The sequence below is a fragment of the Xenopus laevis genome, chromosome 6L (assembly GCF_017654675.1).
Source record: "Xenopus laevis strain J_2021 chromosome 6L, Xenopus_laevis_v10.1, whole genome shotgun sequence".
In the NCBI taxonomy this organism is placed as follows: domain Eukaryota; kingdom Metazoa; phylum Chordata; class Amphibia; order Anura; family Pipidae; genus Xenopus; species Xenopus laevis.
The window spans coordinates 97,899,642-97,916,644 of NC_054381.1; the positions used below are offsets into that span (position 1 = coordinate 97,899,642).

The following is a 17,003-nucleotide window of genomic DNA, read 5'->3' on the forward strand; positions in this document are numbered from 1 at the left end:
TGTGCATTAAAACTAGCACTTCCTTTATACTTAAATATACTATTACTTAGCCTTTAGAGTGCTTCCACACCCCTATTTTTATAGGAAATATAGAAAGAGTTGAGGAAATATGCCCTCCTGCAGCCAAACAGTCAGGAAAACTGGAAGAATGCTTACTTAGATTTATCAAGACATGGGACAGTGGTTCTTTTAACATGAGCTTGGAAACTTTACGTCCCTTTAAAGCAGAATTTAACCCTAAAAATGAATGTGGCTAGAAATGCTGTATATCATATACTGAACTGACAGCATTGGCCTAAAGGTTCAGCATATCTGTAACGGTTTAGATTCAGGCCCACAAACTGTGCACAGGAGCTCACCATCTTGGATTTTGTTAGGAGTGTCTGTAACACTGCTCATGCTGGCTCTGGGCAAACTTAGAATCCTAAATTTAGGGATTGTAACAAATCATCAGACAGAAAATGAAGTTCGCCTTTTGTAGAAGCTGATCCCACAGGGTTGATCATTACATTCTCAAGCAAACTGCACTGGTTTCTGAGTTGCCATGTAATCAGAATCTGAAATACTAATCAGCCTTGCATGGTGACAATATTTTAGATATATATACAGTATATTGTGAGTCCCTAGGCTCCGGTTACTGACAGTAGCGCAAAGCATTTAAATGCTGTGTTGTGCTGTGGTTGCCTTAGGATGGTACAGAACCCCCAAAATATAATGTACAATATTCTAGTTCTTTGTTAAGCTTTGAAATATTTCAAAAGATTTAACAGCATATTAACCCCCAAATGTAATAAAAGGCACTAAGTTTGTCCAGGAGCAGTAACCCATAGCAACCAATAACAGGTGACCAGTAAATACAACCTGCTGATTGGTTTCTATGGGATACTGCTCCTGGACAAACTTAGTTCCTTTTATTACATAAACCCCTTAGAGCATTATACCAAAGCTAAACGTAAACAAGAAAAAAAAAAAAAAAAAAGAAAGAAAGAAAGCCAACATCCTTTTCAGAAACCCTTTATTAAACGAAATATAAAAAAAGACAGATATTGTCTACCACACTAACATTGGAGTCGTTTCCTGAAAAATGTGGGAGCAAAATCCACTTTACATTGTGAAAAAATAAATACCTCTTGTAATTCGAAGCTATAAGCCAAGGTTCCATAAAAAAGTAGAGCAAATTTTTGATTTGTTTTGACAAAATGTCTGTGCAAAGAAACAAAATGCATAAAGAACACATTAATGCTACATTAAGGCCATAATAAAGGTATAGCAAGAACATTTTCCATAAAGTGACAGTGTATCCCCTCCCCCCCAAGCTTTTTTTATTTAACAGATATTGCACCCGAAATGACCTCCTAGGTTTTCCTAACAGCCGGGCAGGATAAAGCTGATTGGGCATTTGAACCTAGTACTGTTATTTTCAGCCCAAGATGATCTGAGATTTATGGGATAAAAAGTTCCAGTGCCTGCGCTGTCTGGTGTTTCCAATTCAAGTGAATGCAACGTGGCAAAGCAGTTTTGGGACTTTCTGCACCGGCTGAAAAAAGCAGGGAAAATGCTGCATGTGCCGTCAGCTTTCTCCATATCTTTGGATACATTTACAATCACCAGTAGTTTCACTGCAGTCTCTCCAAAGAACTATTCAATGACTAAGAACACCTAGTTGACCACAATGCCCAAGGTAGAAGAAAAAGGACAAAAGTACTAACAGAACAAACACAAAAATATATAGCTCGTGAACGATTTAGTATGGAGCTCTGAATGTCTATAAAAGGTGTCTACCATAGAAAGAAAACACTGAATGATCTGATTGTACTAGCAAACTGACCAAAGATGAGCTTAATAGATCTACAAGACCAGAATTGTATTTGAAGCGACCACACTAAGAGGCACGTCTATTAAAGGTCGAATTTCAAAATCATGTGACTTTTTTTTAAAACTCTATTAAATTAAAATATACTCAAATTCGACTAGTGGGTTATTTACAAAAAAAATCAAATATCTAAATCTCAGACGAATTTTACCGACTCTTTGACCAAACTCGATTCGAGTTTTTCTCCAAAAATAAAAACTCGAATGTCAGGTAGGCTATTAACATATCCAAATTTGTCCCTGGTCCCATTGACTTGTACGTGAACTCGGCAGGTTTTAAGTGATGAATAATCGAATTTAAGTTCTTAAAGGGCCAGAGTATATTAAATCTTGGAATTCGAATTTAGATCATTCATAATTCGAATTTGAGAGGTTTGACCATAAAAAGAATTAGAATTTTCAATTCGACCCTTAATAAATGTGCCCCTTTTTTTGTTTGACCTATCCATATAGATCTCCTGTCTTTGAAAGCATTAGGCAATTGCTTTATATCACAGGAGAGGGGAATAATCCCACCCCCAAAATATAATGTATAATTGCTCAGAGTGCTCTCCTGAGCAGTTTTGCCATGTACACCAATTTTTATTATTTAATCATATAAGCAGGTTTATACAGCGAATATTATGCTTTCTCCAGCTCTGAGCAACAGTGTGGCATGGCGAGCCACCTAGGGGATAAAGGGGTTAAACCCACCAAAGCGTTTAATGACTGGAAGCTATTCAGCTCAGTTTCTCTCATTTCTTTTTAACTCCAAAATCTAACTGGGCTGATGAAGAAAGAGAGATCAGAGATGCTGCCTGCACCAGGCATTTAACCTCTTGGTAGTTGGGTGGCTGGCATAGTAGCCCAGAGCTGTGGTGGAAAAAGGATATTGGATGTGTAAAACTGCTAATATCATGAAAAAGTAAAATATAATGAATGGAAGTTGCAAAAGTGCTCAGAAGAGAGTAATTTAACATAATATTTTGGGGAAGGTATAATGCCCTATAAAATAAATGCAGTGTTAGAGAATACCCCGAACCCAAATACTGTATTTAAAAGGCAATGCCACATGTGATCATTTATTTCGCCTTTTTCTGCAACAAGAACTGTATCCCACTACAAGCAATTAAAATTGCTCACAAGGGCCATAAATCAACATATTCCCTTGCCTTGATTTTTCCTGATCAACATGCCCCATGAACTATTGGCATTAGCCTTATGGTTTTTTGGAAATAAAGAATCAAACTACATTGCAGTTAAAACATTAAGAAATACCTAAAACAATACATATTAAAACAACTAGCTAAAACTACAGTGGAGTGAGGACTGAACAAGTGCCTGGCAGGCTGTGCTTCCACTGAAATCCCCCTTAAGTATTTGGAAGGTATTTTGGCTTCAATAGTTTTGGACTATTAATGGTTTATAATAAAATCTAAAAGGCGAATTCCAAACACTACAGGAAGGAAATGTTATTAAAAGAAAATACTAACTATGTAGAAAATAGTGCTGCCCTTCTGAATATGTTCAGGACTGGGATTTGTGCCTTTTCTGACTTACAACGTGTGACCTACAACGCACACGCACACCCCTCTATCCATGATTCAGTGAAACATACTTTACAAGGCATATTGAACCACAAGAGAACAACCATTTGTGTTTGACCTTCCTTCAGGTTAAATGTCCATTTGGCTGCTTTTCCATCAATAATCTTTAGTCACAGTAAAGGGAAAAAAAAAAATCAATGGTTGTAGCACTTATTAGTGTAGTCCTGGTAATGTACATTGGTACAGTCTATAAAGTGTCCGAAAAGTTCTCCTTCTCATATTACAGTCAGGTTGAGCAGACTTGTGTGAGTTGGCAAGAACACGTGTTGGACATGTTCCACTGAAGCTCTGCACACAGGACACGACTAGGAGAAAGAAACAAGAGTTCTGTTACAGTTAACTCTCAGCAGACCATTCTACAAATACATAAAAAGTCACCTGTGCCTGAACATGAGTTTTTCATTGCAAGCATAAAACACAATTAGCATTTTAAAAGGATTCTCTCATGTTTTTAGGATGACGTTTTTATTTCTAAATTACACTGTAAATAATTCACTCTACAATAAAAATATAATTTATGAACCAGCAAGTGTATTTTATTTTAGTTGTAATATTGGTGTGTAGGCAGCCATCTCATGTCATTTTGCCTGGTCATGTGCTCTCAGAAAGAGCCAGCACTTTAGGATGGAACTGCTTTCTGGCAGGCTGTTGTTTCTCCTACTCAATGTAACAATGTGTCTCAGTGGGACATGGATTTTAATAGTGAGTACTGTTCTTAGATCTACCAGGCAGCTGTTATCTGGTTGTTCTGTTAGGCTGCTGGGGGGTAAGGGAGGGGTGATATAACTCCAACTTGAAGTACAGCAGTAAAAAGTGACTGATGTTTATCAGAGCACAAGTCACATGACTGGGGGCAGCTGGGGGCACAATATGTCTAGCCCCATGTCAGATTCCAAAATTAAATAAAAATACATTTTATTGGAACTAAAACACAATGTGTTTTAGTACCAATAAAATTTATTTTTATTTATTTATAACATTTTATTTATTTATAACATTTGTATTATAGGCGGTGAAGGTGGAAAGGTCCCAACCTTTTTGGTATCAAGGCTAGTGCCTATAGGGGGATATGTTTTATATTTGTAGATTTCAAAATTAAATATAAAAAAATCTGTTTGCTCTTTTGAGAAACGGATTTCAGTGCAGAATTCTGCTGGAGCAGCACTATTAACCGATGCATTTTGAATTTTTTTTTTCCCATAACAGTATCCCTTTAAGAACAAGTAATAGATTCATCTTTCTTTACTAACCTTTGGCCATGGGACTGATTTAATTAGCTATTTGCAAGGAGTCTAATTAGCGGGAGACTAGAATAGGCTGGAAGAGAGGGAGTTTGATTTATATTAAAGCAAAGATTTACAGTTCAGCAAATAGACTGGAAATCCAGATCTAATTCAAAAAGGCCCAACTATGCTTTCCAACATGTAGCACTTACCTGTAGCTGGGTAGCACATCCTTCACAGCACACCATGTGCCCACAAGGACAGAAAGCGGAATTAATTTCTTCTTCACAGCACAACATGCACAGCATGGCTTCTTTCAGCTTCCGCAGCTTTTCCTGCAGGGCCTTGCTTTGCTGACAGCCGAGGCTCTCACAGCTGTTACAGTTCATATTACTTTCAGATGTCTTGAGAGGGGAACTTGGCTCACTACGGTCACTCCCAGGGACCAGATCCACAATGCCGGCATTGTACAGGGCTCTCCTTGCATGATCATATGCCTCTTTTGAAGTCCTTCTAATGTCAAATACGTATTTCTTTCCAACGTTGATGTTATCATTGAGGAAGAAAGAGGCCAAGTGTCCTTTTAGGTCTCTACTGTACTGCATCATAACAGCATTAGTGACAGTGTCACATCTTAAAAATGAAAAATATACAGGGAATACACATTAGATGCAAGTCTGCATTGTGGCAGTTTTATTCTGAAGCATAAACAATACAATAATTCTCATGGTTAGCTGCTGCTTCACACATCCACTTCTACTACATATATGAATATTTCAATTCGAATTAAAATTACCAGTAAGGTTTAATAAACGGCACATTTTATATAAACATTTACAAATTTTGACACAACCTCAATTAGTGAGCATGTACATCTTAGTAGGTATGCTACCTTGTGAATTACAATGCTGTACAGATGGGAATCACCTCTGACATAGGGATGTCTAGTTTAACTCCTGTATCAAATATGCCTATATAGGACATCTGTTTTATGAATGCTTATATAACCATAAGTATTATAGTAAATACCCACATAAACCCATAATACTTATATATATATATATATATATATATATATATATATATATATATATATATATATATATATATATATATATATATATATATAATGTCCCACAGTACCCCGCACTCAGACAAAAATGATCCAGTGGTGCACGATCAATTGTATTGAAAAAGATGCAAATGGAGGATCAGAACTCACTTGTAGTAATTGTGTTGTGAAATATTTTGTGCGAATATACGGTATATCTTTATCCGCCGTTTTGGTCCCATCTGGGGACCTTTCTCAAGGAAGAAACATCGGATAAAGATGTATATTCGCACTAAATAAAGATTTTTCACTATATATATATATATATATATATATATATATATATATATATATATATATATGTAACCTCCCTGCTGATGATGTAACAAAAGGGGGTGAGTACGATAGTATAAAAATGCCAAAAGCAGGAAGTATAGGGGACAGCAGGCCCGCAAAAGGGTGTCCTGAGGTCAGCCCAAACCCGCCTGACAAACAGGTAAACCCGTGGATATCAGGCCGTCCCGCACATCACTGTTACTGGCCCTTTAAGCTACAGAAAACTCAACTTTACATAAAACAATATCTGTTGCACACAAGAGTAAAATGCAATGCTTCAATTACAATCCCTTAATACCAACCTGTAGAATGCATGCGTTTCTGTAATCGCTCTGTAAAGCCCACTGGCAGCTCTGGTGCTGACAACTTTAAAGAGCAGAACTAAACTATTCCCAGACTCCTTGGTAATGGTCAGGTATACATTCTTTCCCGATTGAGTTGCCATTTGAATGACCGGATACATAATCCTAAAAATAAATAAATACACATCAACTCTAGGCACAGTTTACCTATTCCTTTGATTTTTATTTGACCAAAGCAGTTTACATTTTGCTGTGGGAGGCAGAATTTGAAACCAAAGTAATAGAAGCCAATAGGTTACACTAGAATATACTGTAATCTGGATTTATAGCATAGCAAAATCCGTATCACCTATAGATCTATTTTTAATATGACAAGCCTGGTGTCATGGCGAAACAAGGAGATACTCATGTATGTCCACCTTAACATTCATAATCTTAATGTTGCTCACATTATAAGCCTCTTTCCTAGGGCATTTTCTGGAAGCCCCCAAAGTGTTACTTTTCTTCTTAAGTTACTTTATACACTTTATATTTTGTAGAGGTTTATAGAAGGGGCTATAGAAATGACATTGAATAAATAGTTATTAAATTACAATGGGGTGGGGAATACATTATACTCTATGGAACATGTTATCAAGCATATTACAATGAAGTTTCTTTAATTATTGTTTCGTGTTAAGACTTCTTATGTTTGAAAACTGAAATGGCATTCCATTCTGGTGTGAGGTGCAGCATGTAACTATTTTTCTTACCTATTTATGGGACTGAAGTCTTCTTTGCAGAGAGAGATACCCTCTGGTCCTATGCCAACCATAAGTTTCTGTCCTTCTGCATCTCGCACAGAATGCCATTCTACGCCATAGGTTTCCAATGTAGATACAATCTGAAGAAACTGATATTCTCCTGATGCTTGGCTTAGCCCTTCCAGACTCTTATGCTTTGCTATAATACTGCGGAGGAGAGAAAATTTGCCAATTAGGAGCTGTCATTTTGCACTGCTGAAAGTTTAGGATACTGTTCACCAGCCCTAATCAAACATTAATTGACAAACAAAACTGGAAAACAATATAAAAAAATAAATAAAAAAAAGAACAACATGTGAAAATCTGGGATGCCCCAAATACAGGGTTCTGCAGAATACAAGTGTCTAACCAAATCAAATCCTTAACCTTAAAATCGTGTTACTTTTTATTACACAAGCAAATAAGTTAAAAACAAATTTCAACTGCGTGCATAATAATATAGCGTTTTCTAACCCTAATTGGATATACATATGCAAGTTAGGGTTTGGATTTGGTTCAGGATTCAGCTTAATTTCAAAATAGTGAATTTGATGCATCCCTATTAAAAAGATACAGACACTAGAAATAAACTTTTTTTTTTTTTTACATCTAATATAAAATTGTATTTGCAAGCTATAATTTTGCCATAAAAGTATTTGCCTATCTGATCCCTTATATTTCTCTATGAGGGGGCTGCCATATTTGTGCAGCAGTAGTCTGTTAAACATTACAAACTCTGACAGGTTGAGAAGGGGCATTCAAGTTGACAAAACTGTCAGGTTTAGGAACTTCAAGTAACACTTACAAAAGCAGACCTACAAAAAACAATTAATGTGACCAATAGGTAATTTACAGGGGGTTATTTATCATAGGTTGAGATTGTGAGGTTTTATCTACCTCGAATAAACTCACAAATCGAGTTGCTTATTTGTGAAAAAACCCGAATGTGAAAAAAACTTAAATCAATGCAATTGGTGAAAAACAGCTCAAATAGCTTGAATTGAGAGAGTTTTAGAGCGCAAACCCCCGAAAAAACCTGGACAATCACGAAGGCTAAAAACATCTTCAAGTGGTTCAAGGGACCTCTGCCATTGACTACTACATGACCTCGACAGGTCTGGAGTTGGGAGTATTTTCGGATTTGAGCTTTTTGCAGCTCCGGGGCATAATACATCTCTAAAAATTCTTTTTCTTAGAGTTTTTACTTAAACTAACCTTGAAAACTCAAATTTTTCGGGGAAAACACAACTTGACCCTTAATAAATAACCCACCATAAATGTACATTAGTATTTTGAAGAGTAGTTTTTCAGTGTAAGTATTACTTTATGTAAAGTAAGGGAAGGAGGCATAACAAAATGTGATGTGTGCCATTACCCTTAGGCTTCTATATCTATATTACCTAATCCCAAGAACAACAAAATAATTTAATGTTTTTATTAAAGGGATACTGTCATGGGAAAAAATGAATCAGTCAGAATTCTGCACTGAAATCCATTTCTCAAAAGAGCACACAGATTTTTTTATATTCAATTTTGAAATCTGACATGGGGCTAGACATATTGTCAATTTCCCAGCTGCCCCAAGTCATGTGACTTGTGCTCTGATAAACTTCAATCACTCTTTATTGTTGTACTGCAAGTTGGACTGATATCACCCCCTCCCTTGTCCCCCCCAGCAGCCAAACAAAAGAACAATGGGAAGGTAACCAGATAGCAGCTTCCTAACACAAGAGAACAGCTGCCTGGTAGATCTAAGAACAACACTCAATAGTAAAAACCCATGTCCCACTGAGACACATTCAGTTACATTGAGAAGGAAAAACAGCAGCCTGCCAGAAAGCATTTCTCTCCTAAAGTGCAGGCACAAGTCACATGACCAGGGGCAGCTGGGAAATTGACAAAATGTCTAGCCCCATGTCAGATTTCAAAATTGAATATAAAAAAATCTGTTTTCTCTTTTGAGAAATGGATTCCAGTGCAGAATTCTGCTGGAGCAGCACTATTAACTGATTAAAGGTATACCATGACAGTATCCCTTTAAGGACGTGGTATGGTTAGTTAGGCATGTGTAAGGCACTCATTGTGCAGAGATGGGATTTAAACCATTTACCTAGGAAAACACAAAAATAAGCAATTGCCATTAACAAGGTTCACACATACCACGTTCATATAGGTTGTCAGTCAGTTTTCTGCATTAATATCTTTTGTAGGACAGAGCCCGAACCAATTAAACACACCACCTTAAATTTAGCTCCTGTATATTACATAGTTAAGTCTCATCATGGAATTCTTTGAGGGCCTGATCCAGCCTAGGTTTGTTTGACAAGCAAGCAAAGCTCTAGGAACGGATTGTGCACATGCACAGAGATGATGTGGCAGAAAATCAATAAGAGAACTTTACTACCCACTTATGCAGGCACTATGTTATTGTGCTTGAACTTACACAACAAGGGTACAGGTTTATGGTTTTCTCAGCAGCACAGGAAAAACTTTCATGTAAGGCAACCCAGAAAACTGTCACCAAACTAAAATTGTTAATATGTCTTGAGTTAAAGTGCCTGCTATTCAATACTGCTTGTTGTACTGCAAAAACATAAACAAGGGGGTTTCTAATGATTTTAAAGTGTACCTGATGGAATCATTATTTCTTGTAATCACAATGTTGTATACTAACCTATTTCACTAAACACCCCAGAAAAGTATGGCATTGTATTGTATTGTACAGTAAAAAGATTGCATATCAAATTGCAGATTCTGTAGGTTTTGGTCTGGTGTTCCTATTCAACAGACTCACATTCTATTCCTGGACAAAAGGCCAATAACCTTTCATTCTGCAATCTTATTGCATTGAAAATACATTTGTTTTGTTTGACATACACACACACACACAGAGCAATGACAGGTGGACCTCTACAATAAGGCTGCTTTACATTCAATAGAATTAAGTGACAGGCGGACTTGCCCTGCACTGTTTTCTATAGATGGCAGTAGCAGATAAAATTCCCCTGTGCCTTATGCCGAATATAACTAATAAAACCGCAATCCACCTGTCACTTCTGGTGAAGAAGTTTTTTGTCCCAGAAAACACTGTATGCAGTTTCCAAAAAAGTATGGGGGGGGAGAGAACAGAAGGGACTGATGCAACTTGTTTCCATAAAAATAAATTTTCCATAAAATATGAGACAATCTGCCTTTGTAACAACAAAATCCACAGCATTTATCTGCACTGCTGCTTTATTCTATTACTATTAGCAAATATCTTTAAAGCGCCAACCTATTCCACAGTGCTGGTTCTTTCTGCCCACATAAAACCCCCTACCTTTCTAATGCAGCAGTGTCAAGTTCCTTTGCACAAAGTTCCTGGAAGCTATAAGTAGCAGTATTCACACTGTAATCTCCAAATTCCATCTGGGCCAGAAGGGCACTCAGCTCCACTGCCTGCTCTGGAGAACACCGCAGACGACCTGCCAACAAATCTTCCTTTATATGCAGGAAAAACATGTGCCTATTATGGAGAGAAAGAGAAAAACAAAATAAGTGGAAAAAAAAGGCAAGACAAGGTTCAGATCAGATTTACAATAAAGCAAATACATAAAAGGGTTACTGTCCCTTCAAAGGAACAGCAACACCAAAAAATGAAATTATTTTAAAGCAAAGAAAATATAATGTACGATTACCCTGCACTGGTAAAACTGGTGTTTGCTTCAGAAAAAGATATACTGTTTCTGAAGCAAACCAATCAGTTTTACCAGTGCTGGGCAACAGTAAATATTTTCATCACTTTAAAAAACACTTTAATTTTTTGGTGTTGCTGTTCCTTTAAGTAGGCTCAGTTATTCTTTCAGATTCCTCCTGATTGCAGAATACATCTTGGTGTAATAAAGGAGTCCTCCAACCAAAAGCCATTTTTCTCATATATCCTCAAACTAAACATTGAAAGCAGAGTTTGAATGCAGTATGTTTACTTTCCAATTGGCGATATAGAAAGTAACTGGAGGGAAGACGCTAACTGCACAGTGCCTTTAGAATTATAGGGAAGCAGAAGATCTCCAGCTAGAAGAGAAGACCCGTCCTTTCCAAGGGTTTTTAATATACACACATATAGCCTGTAGCATAGTGAGTCTGCATTCCTTTCAGCGTTGCACCTTGTTTTAGCAGACATGCCTGGACAGGGAAAGATTCAAAAACCCAGGCCTTTCACTCTATTAAATAGTCTTCTCTTCTAGCTGGAGATTTTCTGCTTCCCTATAATTCTAATGGCATTGTGCAGTTAGCGTCTTCCCTCCAGTTACTTTCTATGTTGCCAATTGAAAAGTAAATATACTGCATTCAAACTCTGCTTTCAATGTTTAGTTTGTGGATATATGAGAAAAATGGCTTTTGGTTGGAGGAATGCACTGGTAAAACTGGTGTGTTTGCTTCAGAAACACTACTATAGTTTATATAAACAAGCTGCTGTGTAGCAATGGTGGAAATTGAAAAATGGCTTTATGGCACAGGTTAAATAGTGGATAACAGATAACATTATGTTCTACAGAGCTTATCTGCTATCTGCTGTGTAACTTGAGCCTTTGCTCCTTTGAATGGCTGCCCCCATTGCTACACAGCAGCTTGTTTATATAAACAATAGTAGTGTTTCTGAAACAAACACAGCAGTTTTACCAGTGCAGGGCAACACTGCATTATATTTATATTACTTTAAAACACTTTATTTTTTTGATGTTACTGTTCCTTTAACTAAATGTATTGTGGAAATATGGTGAAAGACGTGAACCACAGTTAGTAAGTGGCAAGTAGTATATGTTGTATTTTCTCTGTGTTTAAAAACAAAATGTCCCTTAGCAACAAAGTGAAAATGTGGTGAAAGTCAGGTCAACATTATAATAGTAAAAGTAAAAGAAAAAAAATCAGCTCCATTGTGGGGGGACAGATCCTTGCTGGGTACAGAACAACATCAGAAGAGGACAGAAGAGTCCAAGAGTTCCATTAGCAAATTATTTACTGAGGCACTGTGTTTACTCTCTCCCAAGCCAACAAGAGCAAACTCAGAAATCGGACAACTCTCCAACAGACCAAAAAAAATAAAATGTCATCCACTTGTCTAGAGATTTTTATCCGAATGGATTTCACAGCACATTTTTGGTTTTGGTGTCCCCTAAACTGCAATCTTTTTTGTGCCTGCAGACTATATCTGTGGTCACAAATAGCATAAAATGTATGCGAGGAGAAGTTACATTCTGTGGCAGTTACATTGTCAATCATAAAAAAGAAAGGTACAGTTCATATTCTAAAACACTTTTTTAAATATTATTCCATATTTAATAGGCCTCATTTACCATGCCCCTGGACACAAGTGGGGTACAAGAGCGGAACCCTTAGTGCTTATCAAACTAACACTTGGATACAGCCAGGGCAAACGGTAAGAACAGACTAGACTAGCGCCTAGTTTCTAGTGCTCCAGAATCAAACAAATCACCAGTGCTGCTGGGCAGCATGCCACCTCTTCATTTATGTTGCTCTAGGCCCAGGCCTTTGTGACCTTGGTGCAAAATCCGGGCCTAAGGTGGGAGAGCAGAGACCTGCAGCAAGTTACACAATGCAGCCTTCAAAGTGCTAAAAATGCCTGATAGCAGCCTTTACTTGCACTTTGCACACTGCCTCTTGCATTGTAAATGTCTTTTTCAGTAGCGCTTTGTTTTGTTTTATTTTTTCATCATTTACAGTGGTTGTTTCCGCGTGCAGAGCTGTGGAGTCGGAAACAATTTTGGGTTTCTGGAGTCTGAGTCACCAAAAATGTACCGACTCCGACTTCTAATAACTTTAAATACAAGTACTGAAAATAATCAAATCATATTTAAAAACATTTTAAAGAGACATTTTGGGTAAAAAAATAAGATTGTACCAGTGCATTATACTAATTTAGATATAGAAGAATTGTGCTTAAAAAAGTAGTGTTTCAGGCTGGTTTACTGAATATTTCTGCAAAAACCCTAATAATCCCTCCCTTCCACTTTCTGCTCCCTGAATGCCCAGGCTGTGCAGGGGAGCCGACGGCTCTCAGCTCACTGCACTGTAGGACAGGAACCAATCAGCAGTTAGCAGGACCTGATAGGGAACTGAAGCCTGTCTCTGCTTGTGTGACTTCAGGACAGTGATTGGCTGTCCCCCTCCTACTGAGCATCTGGCAGGATTAGTGCACGCCCACCTCTCATTTGAGACAGGGACCAGAGAACATCTATAGGGAGCTCAAATAAAGGGGCTATTTTTAAAGATAATATTAATTTTTAGCACCATGTAAAAGCAACACCATATATTACTCATAATTGCCTACAAATAATTAATAATCCTATATGTCTCATTTAGAAGGAGGATATGGCAGAAGCTATTCTGTTTCTAAGAACAATACTTTAGTTAATTTTGGATTGTGTTTAACAGCTATATGCAAGGTTCAATTAATATATAAGTGGTTTTAGGTTTTCCAATTGTTTTTGGTTCATGTAGTTTAACTTTGACTTTGGTTTAGAATTACCAAAGGATGTGGTTTATATTTTTGAGCTTTGGCAGAGATCATCATCATCATCATTTATTTATATAGCGCCGACAAGATACGCAGTGCTTTAGATGAAATCCATTGTATGTTATGTACTTAACTTTCAATCAACATGGAAAGTACATTAATATATTAAAGGAACAGTAACACCAAAAAATGTAAGTAATTTAAGATACAATATACTGTTAGCATGCACTGAGAAAGCTGTGTGTTTCCACAGGTTACATAACAAATAAACACCATTATATTGTACAGGGCTTATCTGTTATGTGCTATGTAAGCTATGCCTGTCTGTATGCCAGGTAGTGACTCTCTAAAGTGTTACGATCTGCTGCACATTTTTTGACAACAGATGCCCTTTAACAAAAGGTCAGCTTTCCTGGGTGCGGATAAAAATAATCCATAAAAATAAAGTACCACACTCAACAGGATCAGTGATAATAATTTATGAACAAAAAAGTCCATGTTTCCAATACTGTCATACTAATGCAGTAAGCATTCCCTAACACTTATCTGCTCAGTTCTTCTGTTCGGTGTAACTGAAGTGTGAAAATATTCCACTTTTCTAAGTTTCAAGTATAAACAGTATATAAAAAGAGTTTACAACGTTTATATTAGTTGCTAATATATTGTATTCAATTTAACAGTTTACAGAGTTGCACACAAACCCTGGTGCTCCTGGGAAACATGAAAGGGTGGAAAAAGAGAAGCATAAACTTGCCAATTCATAGGCAACAGGTTGCTGCTGGTATCTTGTGTTTTCAGCATTGCTTGCAAAACAGGGACAGATTTCTTTAATAGTGGTTTATTCTGAAGAAACTGATGAAAGTATACGTGCCATAAGCATATCAGTGTGCAATTAACACACAAACTACACTGGAAGCCCAGAGGAGTCTGTCATTTTTAACAAGCGTTTCCCACAGGCCACAGACGCTTTACAGCACAGCAACGGAATATTAAATCACATGGGGTATACTGTATAACAGCAGGTGGTTGTATTTATGCTCACAAATATGAAAGACATTACAACTTTCCTTGCTGAATTAGCTATCACTAGGCTTACATTGTTGCTACATGTCTAGGCAATCAAACCATTTTTTGTACTGAATAATTAAAGTGTAAATCAGTCATCTATAGCCTGCAACTAAACAGCAGTGTCATATACAGAAATTCCTGTATGATGTATAAATTAATTATTGCTTTCAGTGACAGCAGTCTTTACAATACAAGTCTAAAACATCATCTAATGTTCTCTAATGCTGTTTTAGTATGCCCAAAACCCAACAGAAGGGGTCATGTAATAAAAATTGAAAGGTTAGGTCTAGTCACCTATGGCAACATTTACCTGTCTAAAAGCAAATATTTTATTGGTTGCTGCACCAGGGCAAAGGCTGTGCCTTTTACTACAAAATCAACCAATACTCAAAATTGCACCTATAATGCTTTAGAAGAACTGGCTGATTTTCTGCTACATGGAATAAACTTGCTTGTAATGTTAAGGAACGCAAAGGCAGTCTGGCTTCTTTAAAATAGGCGTGGCCCCAGCAGCTTCTCTTACAATAGGGGGAGGAGACTGCAGCTCCCGGGCCCCTAGTGTCCTCTGATTATAATCATTATAAGAAAAGGCAATAACCTTTCCCCTACTTTAGATGCAGAAAGCCTTACGCAAAGCAAAGATGCTGGCGAAAATTATTTAAATTAAACAAATTTCAGTGACACCGGTTTAAACATCTGTATCTATCCGTGCATGGCAAGAATAAATTATAATAAAGATTCTCTCCTAAAACAATAAATTGAATTAGTTATAATATAGTTAGCTGACATTTAAAAGAAGCAGATAACTTCATTACAAAAAGACCCCCATACACCACTAGGGCAAGTGAGCCCTATATATAATAAAGTTAAGATCACTAAACCCAAAATTATATTTCCTGTAAATATGTATAAAACCACATTCTGTTTTAATTCTTGCGTGTAAATAAAACAAGGACAAAATATAAGTTACGGTACCTGCAGAAAGTACTGTACACTGTTAAACCTTGACTAACAGAAAATAAAAAAACAACAATCGGTAATAATACTCTAAACTCTGAACAAAAGCTGCATTCATAGAGAATCTCGGCCATACCGATAAACAGAAAACTTATGTAAAAACTTTCTTTTCTTTTACAGGAAATTCTGCATTTGCTAAACAAAGAAAATCACTTTATCTGAGGTTCCAAAAAAAATGCAACTTCTCAAAGGGGAAGAACAAAAGTCACTTTTCTGCACAGAAACAACCACAAGGACCAATCAGGGAGGGGCAAGCTTCTCACTGACTAATACATGCCACATTTCTAGCTAGCCGCGTCACTTGCAAGAGGTTACTCGGAGTCAATGAACTACTGTTACACAATGGCATTACATACGGAAAGTCTTGTGACTTCTTTGAGAGACTCTCAGACTTAGGAGGAAAAAAAACTCCAGGAGATCAGTATGTTAAACAGATATGATAAGGTCAGGCACAAAGCCATGGCAATTATCAGTACTATAAATATATAGGTACAAGTATAGGATTTATTATCCAAAATGCCTGGGACATGGAGTTTTCTGGATAAGGGCTCACCATACATTGTCTCCTAAAAACACTTAAACATTAAATAAACCCAATAGGACTGTTTTGCCACCAATATGGATTCATGCAGCTTAGTTACCATGAAGTACAAGGTACTGTTTTATTATTAAACAGAAAAGAAAAATTAGAATTATTTGCTTATAATCTCTATGGGAGTTGGCCTTCCCATAATTTCGGAGCTTTCTGGATACAGGATCCCATACCTGGGATACCTAGCAAGAAGCTGACATAACATTCTATAAGACATGGCAATGCAACAAAAAAATCTACAATTAAAGGGGTTGTTCACCCCAACACTTTCCTTCAGTTCAGCTGGTTTCAGATCACCAGAAATAAAGACTTTTTCGAATTACTTTCTATTTTCTCTGTGGCCATTTTTCTAATATTGACTTATTATTATTTTTCATCTTCTAAAACAGGTCTGGGAAGGGGGATTGCCGACCCTGTAAACTGTTCTAAATTGATACATTTAGTTAATACGTTTCTTATTTGTCCCTGCTGAGCAGAATCCCTGAATTTCATTACAGGCGACTGTTAGAATTGATACAATAGTTGCTAATATTCCACAGATGGTGCTGAAAAATGTATCAACTAAATGTTACAAAATTGTAACAGTTCAAGATCTGCACCTGAATTTCTGAGCTGTCACACTCAAAACACCAGAGACAGGGGTTTAACTTTAGATTT

General features: G+C 36.9%; 1 protein-coding gene across 1 annotated transcript in view; it reads right to left on the bottom strand.

Annotated features, from left to right (window-relative positions):
- Nucleotides 1–1,001: 1,001 nt before the first annotated feature.
- The window catches only part of mylip.L (myosin regulatory light chain interacting protein L homeolog), a gene marked incomplete at its 5' end in the record, with an annotated part of 34,268 nt that continues 18,266 nt past the window's right edge, over nucleotides 1,002–17,003 (bottom strand). The window contains 5 exon segments of the mRNA NM_001094693.1: nucleotides 1,002–3,763; nucleotides 4,894–5,314; nucleotides 6,371–6,535; nucleotides 7,123–7,320; nucleotides 10,472–10,657. Coding sequence (NP_001088162.1) covers nucleotides 3,674–3,763; nucleotides 4,894–5,314; nucleotides 6,371–6,535; nucleotides 7,123–7,320; nucleotides 10,472–10,657 — 1,060 coding nt within the window. The 3' untranslated portion in view covers nucleotides 1,002–3,673.